The sequence below is a fragment of the Lonchura striata genome, chromosome 9, assembly GCF_046129695.1.
Source record: "Lonchura striata isolate bLonStr1 chromosome 9, bLonStr1.mat, whole genome shotgun sequence".
In the NCBI taxonomy this organism is placed as follows: Eukaryota; Metazoa; Chordata; class Aves; order Passeriformes; family Estrildidae; genus Lonchura; species Lonchura striata.
This window is the reverse complement of record NC_134611.1, coordinates 13,446,386-13,466,086: the sequence shown is the minus strand read 5'-3', so window position 1 is coordinate 13,466,086 and position 19,701 is coordinate 13,446,386. Positions and strand designations below refer to the sequence as shown.

At 39.7% G+C, this 19,701-nt stretch overlaps 1 protein-coding gene across 3 annotated transcripts in view; it reads right to left on the bottom strand.

The window, feature by feature from the left end:
• Positions 1-347: 347 nt before the first annotated feature.
• The window catches only part of TESK2 (testis associated actin remodelling kinase 2), a 75,923-nt gene continuing 56,569 nt past the window's right edge, over positions 348-19,701 (bottom strand). For all 3 annotated transcript variants that reach the window (XM_077785368.1, XM_021528514.2, XM_021528521.3), the window contains exons 6-11: positions 15,480-15,562; positions 13,571-13,646; positions 11,838-11,921; positions 10,652-10,738; positions 7,101-7,236; positions 348-5,309 (exon numbers count right to left, since the gene is read on the bottom strand). In XM_077785368.1, the coding sequence (XP_077641494.1) occupies positions 4,297-5,309; positions 7,101-7,236; positions 10,652-10,738; positions 11,838-11,921; positions 13,571-13,646; positions 15,480-15,562 (1,479 nt within the window). In that variant the 3' untranslated portion in view covers positions 348-4,296. The remainder of the gene's footprint in view (positions 5,310-7,100; positions 7,237-10,651; positions 10,739-11,837; positions 11,922-13,570; positions 13,647-15,479; positions 15,563-19,701) is intronic.

Genomic DNA, 19,701 nt, shown 5'->3' with positions numbered 1-19,701 from the left:
TACAGGAGAGAAGGGAAGGAGAAAATTCCTCACACATGGGCTGATTCTAGAGCTGGATAACTGCATGCAGAACCAAGCCATAGCAGGTCTTCAGACTTGTTCCAGGGGGAAAGGCAGTGGGGCTGAAAGCCACATATGTGATACTGAGAAACTGCACAGCTTCCTGTGCTGCTGAAGCTATTTAGGGCTAGAACAGAGCAGCCACCATGGCAAGCACCCTGCAGGGCTGCTATCAAAAGCCATCTTATCTGGTAGCTCACAAGATACAGCCTACCCTTCAGAGCACTGTAACACAGAGCAGAAAAAAAATCCTTGAGTCTCATAGATTCAGTAGTGGAACTCTTCAATGAGATGCAAGAGAAATAACATTTACTGAAGATGAGTTTTCCTTGGGTAGAACTCAGCACTGCGTAATAGCAAATACAATCTCAAGCCAGGTATTAATGGCATTTGTATTTTAAGTAAGTAGTCAAGCTAGCTTTTTTAACTTAAAGAAATTGTCCTCTTAATCACAAGACTCAGACCTTGATTTCATTTTTATTTTGAAAGCAAGTTGGGAAAGTTTACAAAACCTGACCAAGAAAAAAATTATGAAAATATTTAAGTGGATTCATCTTTGGTTACTTCTTATTGCAGTTCCAATAAAACATACACCATTTCTATAGTTCAAAAAAGTCAGAAGGTCAATCAACATAAAAACAAGACGTGCTTTCTTTACATATTCATAAATATCCGTAATATTAGAAAAGTTGTTTTGCAAAGATCTTTTTTCTGGCAGTGTTAACTTACTATTATACACAGGCTACAAACTTCTTCCTAAGCCTTTAATTACAAGTTCAGCTATTTACAGACTGCAAAATATTAAGACGTAAAACTCCTTCATAAATACGAAAATAGATCATCTCGCAAAGATCTTTATACTTAATCAAATATCTGGCTGCCCCTCCTCCCCAAAAAAAAAGGTTATTTGTTTTGCATAGAAATGTAGTGACATGCAATATAAACAATAGCATTAAGTGCAAACAGGAATTATTCAAGTGTCTTTAGTTGTACTGGCAAAAAATACCAACGTTCTGTTACACATAATACATTGATGCCTCTCCAAGTACAAGTCTGCTACAGCCCCTTGGCTGTGCTGCTTTTGAGGGGCAGCAATTCACATGCATTCTATTGGCTGCATTTTATCAACCTGCAACCACAACAAAAATAGCTTATAACAGACATTTAATTGAACTCAACATAGATTTAAAGTGAATTAAAAACATCTTTGATCTCTTCAGGGAGATGTGTAGCAATGTGTAGAAAGTACTTTAAAAGAGCAAGAACTGCTCCTGTAAAGTGAAAATCACGGTAAAAGTCAATCATGATAAAACTTCATCACATCACTATAAAACAAGGAGTTTGCTGACCACATGTTCAAATTCATGTTTATCAGTAGCTGTCAGAAAATGGCCCTCTGTAGAAAAGCAACCTCAGTAGGCACAAAACCTAGGAATTACTAGGTGCAGCCTAGATTCAGCTTTATGCAGCCAAAGGGATGAGATGTCATGACTTCCAACTGCATCCTTGGAAACACTGGGTTTCAGCAACCACTTTGCAATTTTAGAATGACCTTTTACTCTGGTTTCATACATGTACCTCTTCCCATGCAGACCACTCTCCAGGAAAGGCCTGAGCTGATACTCCTTGGCATTTCTGTTTCTTACATCTCTACCTCAGTTCCAAGAGCCAGAAATGTTGATAGTTGTGCCCAATGCATGTCAATTGGTTGTGCTTAGAGCGGACATTTAAGAAAATAAAATTTTAGCTCTGCCACTTTGTAAGAGCTGTTCAGGGTAGGGAGATGGTGTAAAGACAGCAGTTAAGAGAACTGTGAGGTCACTGCAGTGGGTGCCCTGGGGGTACTCCAAGCCTGACTGCTCAAGCTTTGCAGTCAGTGTCAGGGAGGGCAACAGGCTTCATGATGAGGTGTCAGCACTGACAGCCAGGGCTCGCTCACGGGAGCCCCAGGGCAGCCAGAGGTGTGCGTGTGCTCTCTGGTCAGGCTGCTGGACAGCTTCCCTCAGCCTGGTGATCCAAAAGTGAACTACTCATTATTGCTTACTTGTCTGAAGTCACACATCTAAATGCATCTTGTGACAACAGAAGCTGGTGCTGATGGTTTCCCTCCCAGAAGATACAATTGTAGCAAAGATAAAAAGTTAAAAAAAAAAAAAAAAAAAAAAAAAAAAGGCAAGCAGGCACCAGGCAGGCAACTGAGTTCAATAGTGTTTCTCTGTCCTCGAAGTTAGACACACGCAATGGCAGCCATACAAGCTGCTCTGCACTCTGCAGACAATAGAGAAGACAAACTACTCTGCAGATCAGTACCTTCAAGAGGCAGAGAGGTGTGGGCCAAAAGGGGTGATCTTAGTGAGCCACAGGCATTTTCTCTTTCAAGCTGCCAACAGTTGCCTAATCCGGTATGGACTATTAAATAACTCAGCAACACTGGGCTTTTCCTTTCATTCATAACAGCCACTGCAAAGGGAGAACTGCTCAGGTTAACACACACTTCACTAGAGGAAGTCATAGCTGTACCTCAAAGAACAGCTACCTACACCTCAGGAAAGATACACATCCCAGCCAAGAAAGGTTTTCTCCATCCTTTCTTTGAGATGGGAGAAGAGTAGAAATAGTCTGGCTTCCATCAGAAACAAGCCTACAGTATCCAACCTTACAAGAGAGCAGGAAGAGTGTAACAGGCTACCGACTAAAAATCTGGACTCTGCTGCATCACCATCTGCTCAGCAGGTGTGCAATGTTTCCCTCATTTAGGAATGAGGATATAGATTTAAAAAACCCCATAAAATAAAAATCCCATGGTCTTTGGGATGATAGTGGAAAAAGGCAGGATGTTGCACAAATGTCACAGAACAAGCTTTCCCACAGATTGCATCCCAGAGCAGGGATTGCTGATGATGGTTCCAGCAAGAAGCATTAAAGCTCATGTTGGGTTTTTCACAGGTACCTGCTGGTGGAGGGAAATAAAAACATTAATAAAAATATTATCCTATTCAGTGACAGGAGAAACCAATAAAGAGAGCAGCTTCTTTCTGTAGATGAAACAAAAAGTCAATTTAAGACAAGCTAATTTTCTTCCGTTTGGCAATTCAAAGCCCTCCTGTGAGTTGTGCTCTCCAAGAGCACTTGCGGGGCTACAACACTGATGGCAACTTCCTCTGAGCAGGAGATTCCTGTCCTCTGTCAAGCAAGCTAGTGAGGAGCCATCATTACTGCAGTGAAATCAGTGAGATGGGATGTTGTACCAGAGGGGGAGGTGAATATGACCCTTCTAGCTTAGTTATAATAGTCAATTGTGATGTAGCTACTGTATTTAACTATTGTTCACTCAGCTCTTCAGAGATAAGGACCCAACCTCTGCAAAAGCCCAGTACAGCTGGTACTTTCAGGAGCAGTTTCTCAGAAGCCCAGAAATGGCAATGCTGGAATATGCTTCTCTGTGCCCTAGGCAAATCTTCCTCTACATCTGGACTGAGGTACATAAAGAGATGTACAAGGAAGTGAGCTTCCCTGCACAAATGTATTAAACATCATTACTAAATCCCAAGGGAAAATGAAACAGCAGGGAACAGATTCTTCTTGTTAATCACAATGTACTTGTCATGTGACTCAGCCTGCAGATTGTGACCAGCATGAGGGGTTTTGTTTTTGCTGCTTTTGACAGAAGAGCTTGTTTAATGCTACAACAGCATGCAAAGCAGCTCTGGGACTAGAGAGCGTTCCTATCTGCTCAACATAGCTCAGAAAGACTTCTGTGCCTGTTTCTGAAACAGAGGCTCAGACTCAGGTGCACTTACAGAATGTTAATGAAAAATCTACAGTGGCTTAGAGCAGATGTTCAGTTAGACGAAGAGGGAAAAATCTAAGGGTCATTCTTTCTATTCTTCATGGAGCTTAAGACCTTAAAATGCCCTACACTGGAAATCCAGGCCAACCTGTTTACATGGTGCCTGCTCTGACTATTGCCTCCTGAAAGGACTGTGGGACATACATGGCCATTCTGGCTGGAGTAGTTCCCCCTCCTAATGCAAATCAGGAAAGGGAATAAGCACAATTTGAAATAAAGTTTTATAAAACAATCAGTCTCTTCAGACACTGTATGTAGCTATCTGTCCTACAGCCAGTTTCCACCATCTGTTGAGTTTCTTTCAAATCTGAAGCCCAGCACTCCAGAAAAGCTTAGTTTAAGCAACTGTGAACAACTCAAGGACACATTCAGTTTGAGCTCTCTCTTCATATGTCACAAGCTGACTTTGTGCTGCCACTTGCTGAGATGTTGGAGGAGGTCTGAGATAACAGGGCAGGACTGTCCCCATCCTGCTCCCTGAAGGGCCATGCCTCTCTCTTCAACTCAGTGGGAGAACTAACACTGAACAGAGGCTTTGTAGACTCTAACAGAGTAATGTTCAGCAGATCATCTTCTACCTCCATCTCTTCAGAAGGGAGATAAGCTGCAAACACTTGTGGGGAGCCACGTCCCTCAGAGTTCACTGAATTCTCAACTGGGAGCTTTTTGTAAGACAGCGGCCCAGACTGGGCCAGCACTAATGGTTGATCACATACTGGATCTCCACATGTGTTCTCAACAGGGCAGAACCCATTTTCCTCCTGGGCCACTGGGCCATCTGAACAGTCCATATCCTCTTCTTGTCCTGGTGCAAGAAGAAACTCTGGTCTCTGAGGCTTGGCGTGAAAGGGGGGAATCTCTGACACACCATATTTAGTGCTACTCAAGAGTTTTTGCCGAACCTCTGCACCTAACTGGGCTGGGTCACACCTACCAACAGTTGAAGACAGTCCCCCAAACAGGCCATATTCCTTGTGTGGTAATTCAGGAGAGAGTGGAAGTGATCTGCATCTCCTCCCAGGAAGAAGGGAAAGGTCTTGCCAGTCTGTGCTATATGCCTGCCGGAACTGGGACTGGCTGGCTTTCAGGCCTCCACCTGCCTCTGGAGAATGCAAGTCAAACACGAGGGAAATCACAGACTTGCTTGGCATGTCAAAGAATTTGATCTTTCCTCCCTTGAGGTCCTCCCGGGCACTGAAGGGATTGACTTTGCGGCCTAACCCTTTGCTTGGAGTGTAGTAGGGGTCCTGCACATTTATCTTCCTGGAAGGTTTCCGAGAGAAGATATCCGACTGGCTGCGTGACAACCAGATATTCCGCCGCGGACGGGGTGACTTGGGTGGGATCTTATCATCCAAGGAACTCAAACGTTTTACTCCTGGTCCTTTGTCAATTGATCCTGAGTAAAAAAAGAGAAATACTCTTAGCTTAAAGAAGCTCCATATAGCTGTGCTCCCCCTGCTCACTCACAAAGCCTTCATGACCACTGTAAAGAAAAAAAGCTGTGTTTCTGATATTCCAAACTATGTTCCATAAGCACATGTCTGCTCCTTCCTTTTAAGTTCCTGCACAAACACAAGTACACCCTTCTCTTCTCCTCAGTGTATTTTAGAGCCCCTGCAAGCCTCTCTGCTGCCAGTACACTGCCACAGCAGAGATGACACGGTAGCGTTGGAGAAGAAGGATTTGCATGTTTCTAGACTTATTGTCCTGGCTTCCAGCAGAGGCTATGTCTGCTGGTGCTAATGGCCACAAAAGAGAAACAGTACAAAACATTGTTGCCAGAGAAATTGGCACTTTTTCACCCTGATGGGAAATGTCCAAAACAAACAAAAAAGGTCTCTCCTTGTATCATGTAGATTTTAAATCATTCTATCCCAGCCTTCTTTCAGTACATTATCCAATACAAAACTGAAGAGCTATCAGAGTCTGACCCTAATAAATAGGAGTTGAAAAGTTGTACATATGTCTGTGTATTTGCACCCATTGAACACACACACATTTATAATACAAGCTGTATCACTAGATTAGGATGAGAAACTGGTAGATGTTAATTCCCCAAGTGTTTGGAATGCGCATCTGTCATGGGCTCTCAAGCTGCCTCTGAAGAGCCATGTTAGAGCTGTAACAAATGGGTATAAAGAAGTGATATCTCCTTTTGATTACCATTTCCAAAATAAGCACATATGGATTTTCACTTTTCCATTTAAATACTGTCACAGTTTAGACTACAGCCGTTCCATGTAGGAAAGACTATGCAAGTCAAAGAACAGCATGTAACACTTCTTTGAGAAGTACTTGTTTTGTACATGTACTCAAAGGGAGAATGCCAGGAAAAAACCACCAAACACCAAAAGAAAAAACCCAACCCAAACAAAAAACCCTAAACCTTTTAACTCACACCTCTTTTTAGATGCCTTCCAGGTGTGGGAGAACTATCACATGCATTAACTCTACATGGTTTGATGTAGAGAAAAATTATTTCAATCTACAACTACATTACAAATCAATAGTTATGTCCATAAGTTGCATATTTGTATATATAAGAAACTATTTTTAATGTACTCTTAAGTTTCTAATGCCAGAAGTGTACTAACATAAAACACCCAAGTCAGAATACAGCCCAGGCTACAAGAGTTTGCTCCCCACACCAGGTGGCACCAGACAGCTTTAGAGAAAACCTTTCAAGGCCAACATTCCCAAGCAGACCTGGGACTCATCTTTTCTCGTCTTTCAGAGTATTTCTAGGTACTTTATAATACTCTTGCATCTTCTGTGCTCTTCCTCCTGAAGGAATTTAAGAAGCCTCTAAATATTACAAGTAATATACACCAAAGAAATTACGTATATTTACGAAGTATGGCAGTGAGAAATCAAAAGCTGATGGATTTTCATATACTATTAGCAATTTACAAAGCCATTCCCAAATGAACTCTAAATTTCCTCTCAAGGTCTTGGGCACGGAATATTATCGGGCATTTTAAGAAACAGCTTCTTTTTTTTCACAAAAGTACATTCTGCAATGCAAAGCATACAGCATTGCTCTAGAATAGTTTTCAGGGTTTGTGTAAAATCATTCATGAATAGTAAATAAACCCATATATAGCCAAAATAACAGTCTTCAAAATATGAAGCTTTTTCTCCTCTTGCTGTGAGCACCCAGCAATGTTTCTACAACACAGACATTTACCTTTTGATTTTCTTTCATTGTTGTCAAGGTTCAAGAACTTTCTGTCTCTCTCTGAGTCTTCATTTCTCAGGCGGTTTAACATTTCCTCCAGTGTTTTGACAATATCAGCAAATGAAGGACGCAACTTTGGATCCATCTGTGAATGCACACAAATCAAGTAAGTCCATGTGGATTTGTCCATGCTATTCTGCTTACACAGCGGACAGAAAGAGGGACAATCTAAGGAAACTGAGGAAATTCAAAATGATTTAAAGTGTATTGTCATCGCAATAAAAAGTACAGAAAAAAGGGGGAAAGCAGAAGTCTATTACACCTCTTGTGTTTAATCCTCAATTTGTAAATATTCTATGAAAAGGAAAAGTTTTAAATTGAAAACGTGGGAAACTGTCAGACACATGGCTTGTGAGGGGAGTTGGTTGGTTTGCTTGAAACAGCTTGGATAGTTCAGGATTTCTGTCTGGACTCTGGTTATCAAACAGAGATTATGTATCAATGTTATTTCAAAAGGATTACACATAACAACATGGCTATATAAGTCTTTAAAATATTGTAATTATCCCATCATGTTCTTGTGGCTTTAAAACACACCTAAAATGGCATTGCTGATCTTAAAGCTGAAAATGTTGTATTCTTCCATCTGTTAATTAGCCATACAACTCAGTGTACTGGTCTGTCTTGTAGGAAGCCAGGGTGATTACATAATTTGACAAAGTTAAAAGTTAGGAAAACCAAAAATCCATCTTTACCAGGTAAAATATTTCCCCTGCTCATCAGTCTGTATTTCTCAGTACTTATTTATTCTCAGTATTTATTTATTCACTTTAGCAGATATAAATGTCTAAACAAAGTCCAACACTAAAATTGTACCACAGGGCAAGCAGCTTCCTATGACCAGTAACTTTGAAAGCATTTCATCATTTTGAGCATTGACTGTGTATATATGGCACAGGCTTCACTACTGTAGTAGCAACACCTAATTCAACAGCTGAAAGTTAACTTCATTCCAGTAATAAAAACAATTCTGCTTAACCTGATTGCTGTTTCCAGCCTGCTAAAGGCTTTCTCAGAGTGGACAAGCCCAGACAGATCCCATCTCTACAATGGGAACAGTAGTGCTTTGTACACAACAAACCCCAAAGACCTCCCCTGACACTGCCCTGCAGGTTAAGACGGACCCTTCTGAGGACAATTGGTACGATCAGCAATGCCAGGACGCCTTCTAGCAACAAGGGGGAAGGTACTAAAAATTCCTATGAACAGTAACAAAAAGCAAACAAAGAAACCACACTTGAAGTCAAGGGCAGCAAGAAAATAGTTCTAAAACAGCAGCTGGAATTTGCTGGCATTGGAAAACATATTTCTGCATTCCCTATTTCACTGAAAGAGTAGGGCAGGGGCAACACTGAAGCACACACTGTACTCTGACAAACTTGCTAATTTGGGAATCTTACAGAGCTGCTGCAAGCTACAGGAGCTTAGAGGAAGCAAAAGAGCTCTCTGGCTATTTTAATTTGTGCATGGTAGGATCCAAGACAAGAGCAGCAATGGAAAAGTTACTCAGAGCAGTATTTGCCTCTTCCATCCCTGAGCAGTCCAGATTCTGCTCAAATGGAAGAGAAGGTTCCTTCTCAAAGCAGCAGTTGCCAACAACTTAGCTCATCCTGGTAAGCTTTTTGCATGATCATTTATGATTATATTTATTAAATATTCCACAAGTAGGCTTATAATTGTTGAGTTCTTGCAGGTGTTTATTTACAAACCCCCACACTTTATAACAGTTAAATTTGAATCCACTACTCATACATGTCAGTTTTTCACTGGTTTTCTTAGGGTGTCTTAGAACAAATTTCCTGGCTGTAGAGAATCCCAGGGCTTTGCACATTAGTTCAGCTGGGCTATACAGTTCACACCTTGTTGACCTATTAAATAATAAAAAGGTACATAAATATCCATGTCTCAGAAAATATTACCACACTGATCACCTCTTACTGAGACACAGCATGCTTAGGAAGATATAAGAAAGCCTTATCTTTTTACTCTGTTTCCCTTCTCCTAGGTGAGTGGTATGTGAATTCCAGCATGCCCTACACTGAAATCAGCATATTAATGGCTGGATCACAAGACAGTAATTTCCATTTCAATTCAGCAAAGGGACATTAATTACACAGGAAGCTGCATTTGACAATAATGAGTAGGAGAAAACCCTTTTTCTCTGAGCACACCAAATTTTACATGAGAATATAAGGTCACTGCCCCTTCCTTCATGAGAAGCTTTACTCTGAATTTCTGAGCTGAAAAATTGCTTTGAATCATGCACCATGTGTTTGGATGCAATACCATTTCTGGAGTCTGCAGGTGGGAGCTGAGTCAAATCCTACCTCTAACCAAACCCTTTAGTACTCATGTAATCAAAGGGCTTCATAAACACGAGTGAGATGTACCCCTTCAGGTGAAGCAAGCTCTGCTGTACTAAGGTGAAATAAGAGGAGTTAAGTACCTGATCCATAGTAACTTACACAAACACTTTTAGAATTAAATTATGCTGTGTGGTGCTAAGAGCAGCAGTCACTGCCCCTCCATTCTCACCACTCTCCCCTTGAGCATGGGCTTTTGTACTAATACAAAGAGAGAGACATCATAACCACCAAAAGCACAAAGAGATGAGATTTCTTAAAAGCACTCGGACATGATGCTAGCATCAGCTCCAGCACAGCCTGGTTGTGAATCCAGGGCCAAGTTTTGCGCAGTAAAATTTTTTAAACTTGCCTCTACTTAAGTTGAGCAAACTGGACATTCCCAACTTCAGCTGAATGTGGTGGAAGCTCAAGTTCTCTTACTTTATATAAACTGGTTTACTATACATTGGTACTAGTAACTCTGTTACAGGATAACCAGCAGAAGAGATCTACTGCCTTGGAGTTTTCACAATAAGGAGCCAGGAAGGTATCTACTATCACAATTTTACTTGAATAATTGCCAGAAAAATTTCTCCATATAGCACATGGCCTATAGGCTTACAGATATTAAATAATTTCAGTCATAGTTTGGATTTTATGACACAGGCTAAGCATTTGGATGTCAAACCCTTTTTCCAAAAGGCATCATACAGTCACTTCAGAATAGTTTAATGACTGCTCTTATTTTGGTTGTCCCCTCTGTTTATAAGAACAACTCAGTCCTTCTTTCATAGCTCAGTAGGTCTGCACACAACAACAGCTGGATTTTGTCAGCCTGAGGGTTAGCCAGTGTCAATGGCATCCAACTGGTTATGGTCAGCCTGAGCAGCCTGCAAGAACCCGTTCAGTGTGCCAGACCTGTTTGTTTGGCATGACAGAACACAGAATTGCAGAAACACAAGACAGATCTCTGAGCAAAGGGAAGGGAAGGATTATATAAACTGAAAGGGACTTCCTGGGTTGTTAGCAGGTACACTGCTTCCAGAGGTAGGCTCTTTGAGTCTCTTCTGAAAATGCTTTAAGCTTTATCTTCAAAAATCAGAGGGATTTAGAGAACTCCAGTTCAGGCCTCTCCCCTTCAAATAAGATACTCACATTACAGCAGTTGAAGGCCAGCTGGAGGAAGTCAGGAGGACAGTCTCCCACCATGTGCTGAAAGGAATCATAATCTAATCCAAAATTCTGTAATGACAACAAAGCATAGAGAAATAAATGAGGTCTTCTATCTAGCTCAAAGCACCCTCTTTTAGGAGGTCCCTATGTGAAGTTATCAGGAATAACCATGAACACCTTTCTCAGCAACAACATAACAGAGGAGTTTGAGAAAACTTCATGCACACTCCAAACTGCAGCATTCCCAGTGGAGATTACTGATACAGGATAGCTATAAGAGAATGGGCTGACATCAAAGCCCATCCTCCTTCCTGGATTCAAATGCAATCCATTGCACTTGAAATGTTGCCTCTGTGGATTTGGAAACAATACCATAATACCAGGATGTTTCACTGTGGTGATTTTCATAGTGCAAATTAACAGCCTACTCCAAAACCAGAGGCTTTCCTATGACGGAAATGTATGAGTTAAAATGGCTAATTTTTCAGTGGATGGTAGACTGGTAATACAAACTATCCAGTTCCTTAAGTGCATGTCTACAAAATCTGAAGGGCAGACTAAAAAAGAATCTTTTATTTATTGCAGTCTGAGACTTAAGCAATTTTCCATTTTCAGAAATGGAGAGGGATAGACAATTTGGAATAACCCCACAAAGGATCAAAAGCTGCCCTGTAGATGGGACGAATAAAGAAAAAAGTATCTTTAGTTAGTCAATTATAGCTCAGATCCACTGTGCTTAGCAGAGTTCACAAAAAATAAGGGTTAACTTATTTTAGCTGCTGTTAACACAGCTCCTACCCCTTTTACAAGGGGAGGGCTGCTTATTGCATACAGAATGCCAAAATGTCTCGTTGTGAACCTGGCAAGAAGTCTACATGAGATATCACTCCACAAAAGGAAGAGTTTGCATTGCAATGCTCTCAGTGTCCTGCCAGTTAGGGGCAGAAAGGATTCCCATGAGGATTGCAGCAGCACAAAGTGTCTGAGAAAGTGTCTTCAATGGAGCTTCCCACAATAACAGCATAAAGAGCAAAAGCCTTTTAAAGGCTATTTTTAATGTCACACCTATCCATCCTATCTTTGACAGCAGTGGCAGAAGTTCTAAAGGCTGAGCTGTTATCACGGCAGACTCCCACCTCCCACCAATGTTATAAACACAACCACTCACCTCTGTGCGAGGGAGATAGTCTGGGTCTGCCTGTATTCTTGCTATAATCTCACACAGAATTATGCCATAGGAGAACACATCTGCCTGAGAGAGAAAAAAATTAATAGACACATGGTTCAGCTATGAATGCTCAGTGTCTTTATCTGCTACTGAGTTTCTCCTTACACCAAACGGCTATCATGAAACAACTGAACACCACCATAGCCTCAAACACTGAGCAACTGCATTAAAGCTAACCTTTTCCACATGAAGAAACCGAAGCTCACAGGAAGCATTCTTGTTGTACAAATAGCAATGATCAATTTAAAATTCTTTCAAGAAAAAAAACCCCACCAAACCACTCTTAATTCAGCAATGCAAAAATTTTTAAAAAAAATTAGATCCTTCCTTGCACGAAGAATAGTGAAGCTCCACTTGATGTCCTACACATGGGAATAATTAAAAACATAGCCAAAACATGATGTGCCAATATATCACTGTGGTTAGAAAAACAGGTTAGGAATAGATGATTCACAGCCTAGCCAGAACATTAATGCTATTTTTAAGAAAAATTATGTTTTCCTCTTCTCAGTTCAGTACCTCTGGAGAAAACTGTCTTCCCAAAGCTTGAGATACCTAGCAGCACTGTATCAAGTTTAATTTCCATGACGTTTAGTAATCGCTTATCTGACTACCCCTGGAGCTGCACAGTTCCTCAGATTTCCACCCACCTGAATTTTTCAGGTAATAAAATTTAAGAAAACACAGAACACAAGTCTACAGGGCAGAAGCATGAATCCTTCATACCTTATCAGGCTTGTTTCATGTCATGTTTCATGCTGATGAGTTATGACATCTGCTTCCTCTTTAGCCCTTCTCATGGTAGGGTCAATGAAGAATGTGGCATCAAATATTTGGGTACTTTATTATTAATTTAGGTCAATTAAGCTCTTTTAAAAGCTTTGAAATGGTAATTATTACATTCATTACTGAGACAGTTACTGGTTTTCTGCAAGTTAAAAGTACCACCAATTAAACAGAGTATTGACTACTAGATATGGAGAGGTACAGGATGTGGGCTTTATCTCATAAAAGCTGCACTGGCAGAGCTGAAGTAATGAAGACAAAATCCTGTGTAAAGCAGAGACTGATTGAAAACACCACTTCTAAAACCCAGTGTGACCTGATCCTCCTCTGAAAGAGAGACTTCCCAATGACAAACAGGAAAACTTCGAAAAACCTTTGGAGAACATTTTGTCTTATCAAGGTATCTCACCTTAAGACATGCTGGTTTCTTTTTTAAATTTATACACACATACATACACAGATGTAGATCTATGTATATACACACACAGCATTGTGCAAGTTTACATACAGACCTTTTACTTCTACCCAGATTTCACTAGTGTACAGTTAGGGAAGCAACTTTGCTACACTTCTCAGACTTGGTTAAATTAAATTGTGTTAGGTCAATAAAACATTACTATATATCAGTATATGGGGTGTTTCAGAATGGAAATAGCATAACAGAACAATCATAAAGCCAATTCTATTTGCATATAAGATTAAACACTATGAAATACAAATATTAGCTATTTAATTCCCACTCTCCCTTAATCTGAATGATCTACTGAGTACGGGAGCATCACATGTGAAAATAACAATAGTTTTAATATGATGGGAATTCTAAATCTTGCATACTGCTACAGAAGAAAAATATTTGACAACTAACTGCATTTGTATCATGTACCTACCTTTTCATTGTAGGGCTCATCTCTAAGAACTTCTGGTGCCATCCAGAAGGGTGAACCCACAACTGGTAACTTCTCACTATACAGATGTGGGATAGATAGGGATGGGAGGTGGTGGGAGAGAAGGAAGAACCATTAATTAAATGCTCAAGCATTACTACTAACTTTCCCAATCAATTACTCATATTTTCAGTTTAAAGTGCACAGCCACTTTAAAAGAATGTTTTATTTTAAGGTCACAGCAGTTCAATAGTTTTTATTGCCTAACCCTTGACAGGGTTGGTTCCTTCATCTACACATAAAATTAAAAAAAGAAACCAAAAAGGTTTGTAGACATTGGTTTTGGGCTAGATGCCAAGTTCTCCATTCATCCAGAAAGACATGCAGGTATCCAGCCATAGATGTATATGTAGCTCTGAATGAAGTCAAACTTATTTATTATTATAATAATAAAGATTTTAGAACTGTATTTAAAAAAACTAAAAATCACAATTTACAAATCCTTACTATGGAAAAATTAAAAGTACTCAGAATAGACTCAATTTGAAAAACTTGCAGTTTCCATAAAGCTAAATACTGGGGCCTTAATAAAGGCTCTAGCCTGTCACCCAGCTGATCTTGAGGGAATACCTATTTAAAAAAGAAAAGGCCTCTGAAGGCCTCAAAGTAGCATGGCTTGTTACCAGCAAACTGGAAAGAACAAAGCTGCTTTTGAAAATGGAGGTAGAACTAGATAAAAACAAAATAGTGGCTAATAGAGCTAATGTAACAAATCTATTATGTTGCTGGCTTTAGTCTCAAGCTATCTTAACTATAATCTCAGTTTTAAGGGCATCTCAAAGCTGAGTATTAAGGACAACTTAAGGCACCTGTAGTGTCTTCCTGATTTTGTCATGGGTTCATCTGAATACAGCTGAAGCTTTTAGCACCTGAGTGCTCCACAGAAGCTACAAGACAGACATTGGCTGTACTTATCAGTAGTTTGTAAATTAAGATGTTCATTTTGTTAAGCTTTTAGATCCAATATTTCACCAATATTAATGCAGACCTTCAGATCTCTCAATGTATGGTTTTAGGATATGTGCATTTAAAAACTGTGCAGAGCTGAGATCAACTTTTATTGTTTCCTCTGCAGTCAGAAGTGCTGGAAGGCTTTTATTTATTTCACGCAGAAGCACACACTGGAGAAAATCTGACAGCATTTCACAGTCAGAATACTCTGCAATACACAAGTCAATATACAGAGAACAATTAAATCCTTGTCCTTGATCTCTCTAATGGAGGGATGACAAAAGGACTATTTTCAATTGTAACGCTAGCTTGTGACAGTCCCCTGTGCATTCCTCAAATGAATTAAGATTATCATTTCATCCTAGGGAGAAGAAAATTGTAAGCTACAGTTAGACAGTAATTTAATAATTAATTTTATTTTAGGCTGTTATAAACGTTAAAAACTAACATAGAGGTTAAATAAGAATAATCCTGTAATGACAATGTATATTTTTTATGAAGCTAAAGTTGCTTGAAATCAACAAATGACATTTATTACAAAATCATCCCAATCAAGAATGCTGGACAGTATGTTTTTTATTATTGTGTTTGCTTTGTGTTTTGGGTTTTTTTAAACCCAAAATTCCCAGTACCACCTTAAAAGATCTACCAAAAAGCTTGAGCAAATCAAGCTTTAGTGCTTGGAACATTTTTGAAGAATAAATGTCACCACTAAATATCAAAATGGACAGTAATTAAGGCAGGAACATTTTGGCTATCCAACCTGCAGTTCCAGACTGAAGACTGAGGGTACTTTTTGAAAATTCTGTACCAGAGTGCAATAACAGTCTCAGGAATCTGGCTCACTAGAGCTTCTGACCTTGTGTTACAACTCTCACTCCATTTACATTAGCTCACATACCTGTGATCAGGAATTTTCTCTGCTAAACCAAAGTCTCCAACTATTGCTGAGTATCCATTCTCATCATGTTTGATTAAGCAGTTCTGGAAAAAAAAAAAAAAACAAAACAAAAAGCAAACAGAGGAGTTATTATCTGGGCATGAAACCTCTGTAACATTCCAGATTAAAAATAAAACAAGAACTACAAATATAGTTTGGAAGATATTAATCTATGAGAAGCTTTTGTCTGAGAGCAACAACCCTTCTTCCCCACCCTCCCCCTGCACAATCACATGTCTGTCAAATTTAAGATGCTACAAACAACCTTCCACTTAGCTAATAATCCACTTTAAAACTTGCTGAGAAGGCAGGCAGCCACAGGCAGCACATACCCCACAAGGTTTTAACAAGAATTAAGATTATTTAGCTCCCTTATGCTCAAATATGCATTACATGCTGTTCACTATGACACCTTACATTTTCTCTTTACAATTTGCCTGTACCTGACCAGAATACAAGATCAGAGCAGACTCTAAATGTCTCTGTATGTTTGGTTGCATTAACTACAGAAAAGGAACTTGCTGCTTTGCAGTAAACTTCCATCAGAAAATATAAGATGTGACCAAGTTATATGTGCTTTTACAGTCTCAAAATTCTTTATTTTACATTACATCGTAAGACATTATTTAAGAGAAAAGTAATAGAGAAGTGCTGTCAGTCTTTTCCTTTCAGATGTGCCCTCCAGTGTCGGGATGGAGGGCAACTTAAGGACACACACAGATAATTGTGCTCTAACAGCATCACATCACACACAGGGTATTATTGATTCCTTTTTGTTATTTATTTACAACTCCGAGAAATATGCTTTGAGCATTCCAGTACCACATCTTTTCCCATTTCACCAAATGAATCGATAGCTGATTCCCTGCATTTTGTTCTGTCCGGCAATAGATGGAACAAGGCAGAGAATTCATTCCTTTCCCACATGTTGTTCTGCATCCTCCTGCGGGCAGTACAATAGCAGTGACAGGCAGCAAACCCACTGGACTCCTACCGAGTGGTACCCTGCATTAATTAGCTAAACAGCAGGAAACACTTTCTGCCTTTATTGTGCCTGGATATACAAAAGCCCCTCGCTGACCTCAGAGCATTAGCTTGTCTGTATAATGCAACTACTAAGAAAAGTGAATCCCTTGTCTAAAAGATCAAGTTCAGGTCATCACTGTTTACATTATTGAGAGACGATTGTGGCTTGGGCCATGAAGTGAGTTTTCTTCCTGCCAATTAAAAGGTTAAGCGAGCCACTCCTGCAGTCGTGTAAAGAAAATGCATGCCAGCCTCTTGAAACACATACCAGGCTCCTGAGATGCAAAGTTTATTTGTTTAGCATGACTCAAGTATAATAACTACAGTTAGTTTGGGGATTCATAAACATGTACCACTTTAAACCAACTGTGCTTGCCCAAAGAGCAGCAAAGCTTCTCAGTTGCAGGCTTTGTTATCTTTTATCAAAGAGTGCATTCATTCAGCTTGCCTCTCTTTAAACATTTGGCCACAGTAAGTGGACTTAAAACTGAGAAGGATAAAACTACTGAAAAATCTTACTCAAACGATTCAGACAAGTGGAATTTCATTGTGTATCACACAGAAACAAGTCCATGAGGACACCAAAGATTTTGCAGTGTTCAAGAAGGCTGATACTATTTTATGCAGAAAAAAAATCAGGTTACTTTTCTGCCATAGATTTCTCAGTGACTAAATGATTCTTAATTCAACATTTCTTTAAAAAACCTCTGTAATTCCTAATCACTAGTTTTGAAATGTAGGTTTCTTTCTTGCATTATACCTATAATTATTTAAATTTTATTAATTTTGAGAAGCAAGACTGCAGTACTTCATTTTACCTTCTCAGTTTTATGGATCATTGTTATTCTCCAATAACCCCAGTTCTCCAAAATTTTGAGGAAACATTTACAACCCGACTAAGAACTATTTTCAATGTAACTAAAAATCTGTCTACTGATCTTAAGATCCACAATAATTTACAAGCCTGCTTGGTTACCAAAAGGAAGCTTAAATGAAACATCATCCTGACAGCAAATATTCCTTCAGCTTCTTACCAGCATCTAATCTCATCCCTTTAGACAGTGATATATCAACTGAAGCTGAACAATCCTACCCCCACCAAGCCCCAGGCAGTCTCAGCTTTCAGGTGCAGCACTGAACTATTATACAAGTAGGTTATTCCTAGATAAATCATACATTAAATCAATGCTGTCTGACAGCTCTGAGCCTCTTCCCAATGAGCAGGATTTGCCTGCAGCAGAGCCAGGCTCCCTTTCAGTGCAAGCATTTGGAGAGAGCCAACAGCACAGGCACCCCACTGCTGGGGGATCCACAGGTCCTGCAGGAGAGGCCACTTCCCCAGGAGAAAGCACCAGGGGAAAGTCTTGGCAACATTCATGCTGTAGGGTACTGATGAGCTGCTCTGCTGTGGTGGGCTGCACAAACTGCTCTCTCTCATTAGTGGACACTTGTCTTTTGTTTGCACATGAAGAAGTGCTGAGTGTGAATTTAAATTCATTGGGATACATATTCCAATACAAGAGTGACTTTTTAATTCACACTTTTTTATTCATTTAAATCAGCCACAGGCAGGTGACATGTACGATACAATAAAATTCCAGTGTCACTACAAATGCTCACTATAGTGAAATTAAACTGATTTAATTCATCTGGGGCAAATTTTTACATAGCTAAGCACTGACTTCCTGGAACCCAGAAAGAATGAAAACCCATTGCTAGCAAAATCAGTAGTCAACCCTTTCTACATATACCAGCATGGTCAGATGTCACTTCTCCAGCCTGTACTGTTCATTCAGAGCAAGACTGTGCAGATGGCAAAGCTACATTCTGTGCTGAAATTCTCCAAGCAGTCAAGGAGAACCCTCAGCTCCACTATATTCCTTTTCTCCACACTTCCCACCCTAGTAATGCCATTACACAACATTTTGCCAAACCCACAGCACAGATAATGGAGTTATCAAATTTAAGATGCAATTCATAAATAGGTGACATAACACAGCCCACTGTGGTTCATGTGCACTCAATGAAAGACAAAGAATTCACATTTTAACAACAAGATAAATCAAGATCAGAAAGGGACAAAGTTTTGGTAGAGACTAAAAGGTTGAAAATAGCTTTGAATTTAATCTAGAGGTGGCATCTTAGTAGGAAAAGTGCAGTAGTACAAACTGCACCATTTCTTCTAACAAAGTGATACTTCTCAGTTTCTGTAAAGAAATAGTGTATCAGGTACGTAGGAGTTCTATTAATGGATTTTAGCTCAAAGATGCAAGGGTTCAAACCCCTCACTAGTGCAAAGAGCCACTCAACAACTGCCTATGAAATGAAATGCCAAGCAGCTTCACAACACAAGCTTTGAGAAAGCACTTTTGACTTACTATTGCACTATTTGTATAAGCTGTAAGGCAATAAAACTTGGTGACCTTTTCAGGCTTTCTTACTGGACCTCTACAGACAGGGATGTTCTTTCCTTTGGCAGCTCACACAGTCAAAGAGGGCAGTATTTAACTTCAGCTGAGTTTCGGAGGGGGCTTTTTCCTCCCAAAATAGGGACCTCATCAGTCCTTCCTGAGGCAGTCTCTTAACAGAAGCAAGGAACTCTGTACATGAGTACGAAAGAGTTAACAGAGCTGTTTATGCAGACAGATGTGAAAGAACATAAAGCCCCCTTTGTGTGTTACAGGAGCTTAACATCTGCTTTGCACAGCATGATCCTACTAAGGCGAATGCAATATTCTACTCCCCCTTTTACATAAACAAAAATGAAAATAGACTCAAGAGTTTCAGAGTTAAAAATAAGTTACTTAGATGAAGAAACATCATAGTTTTATTTTATGATATTACATACAAGTTAAACCCTCAGAGATTTTACTGCACTCCAGAAAACAGAAATGCCACTGCAGTGTCATTTGCAACCTTCTGATGACTGTTACCAAATTAAAATACTTAAAGGCCAATCGAGATGTGTCAGCTGTTCAAAAAGTGCTATCCCCTAGGAGAAGCCCCACTGAGAAATAAATGCATAACAGGAAGTTTACAGTACTAGACACACTTCTGAAACTATTATACTTAAGGGAGAAGTTCCATTTGGTTCCTGAAGTATCAGTACAAGTTTACTATTGAGACTATCATTAGAAATAGCCATCTGCAACCGCTA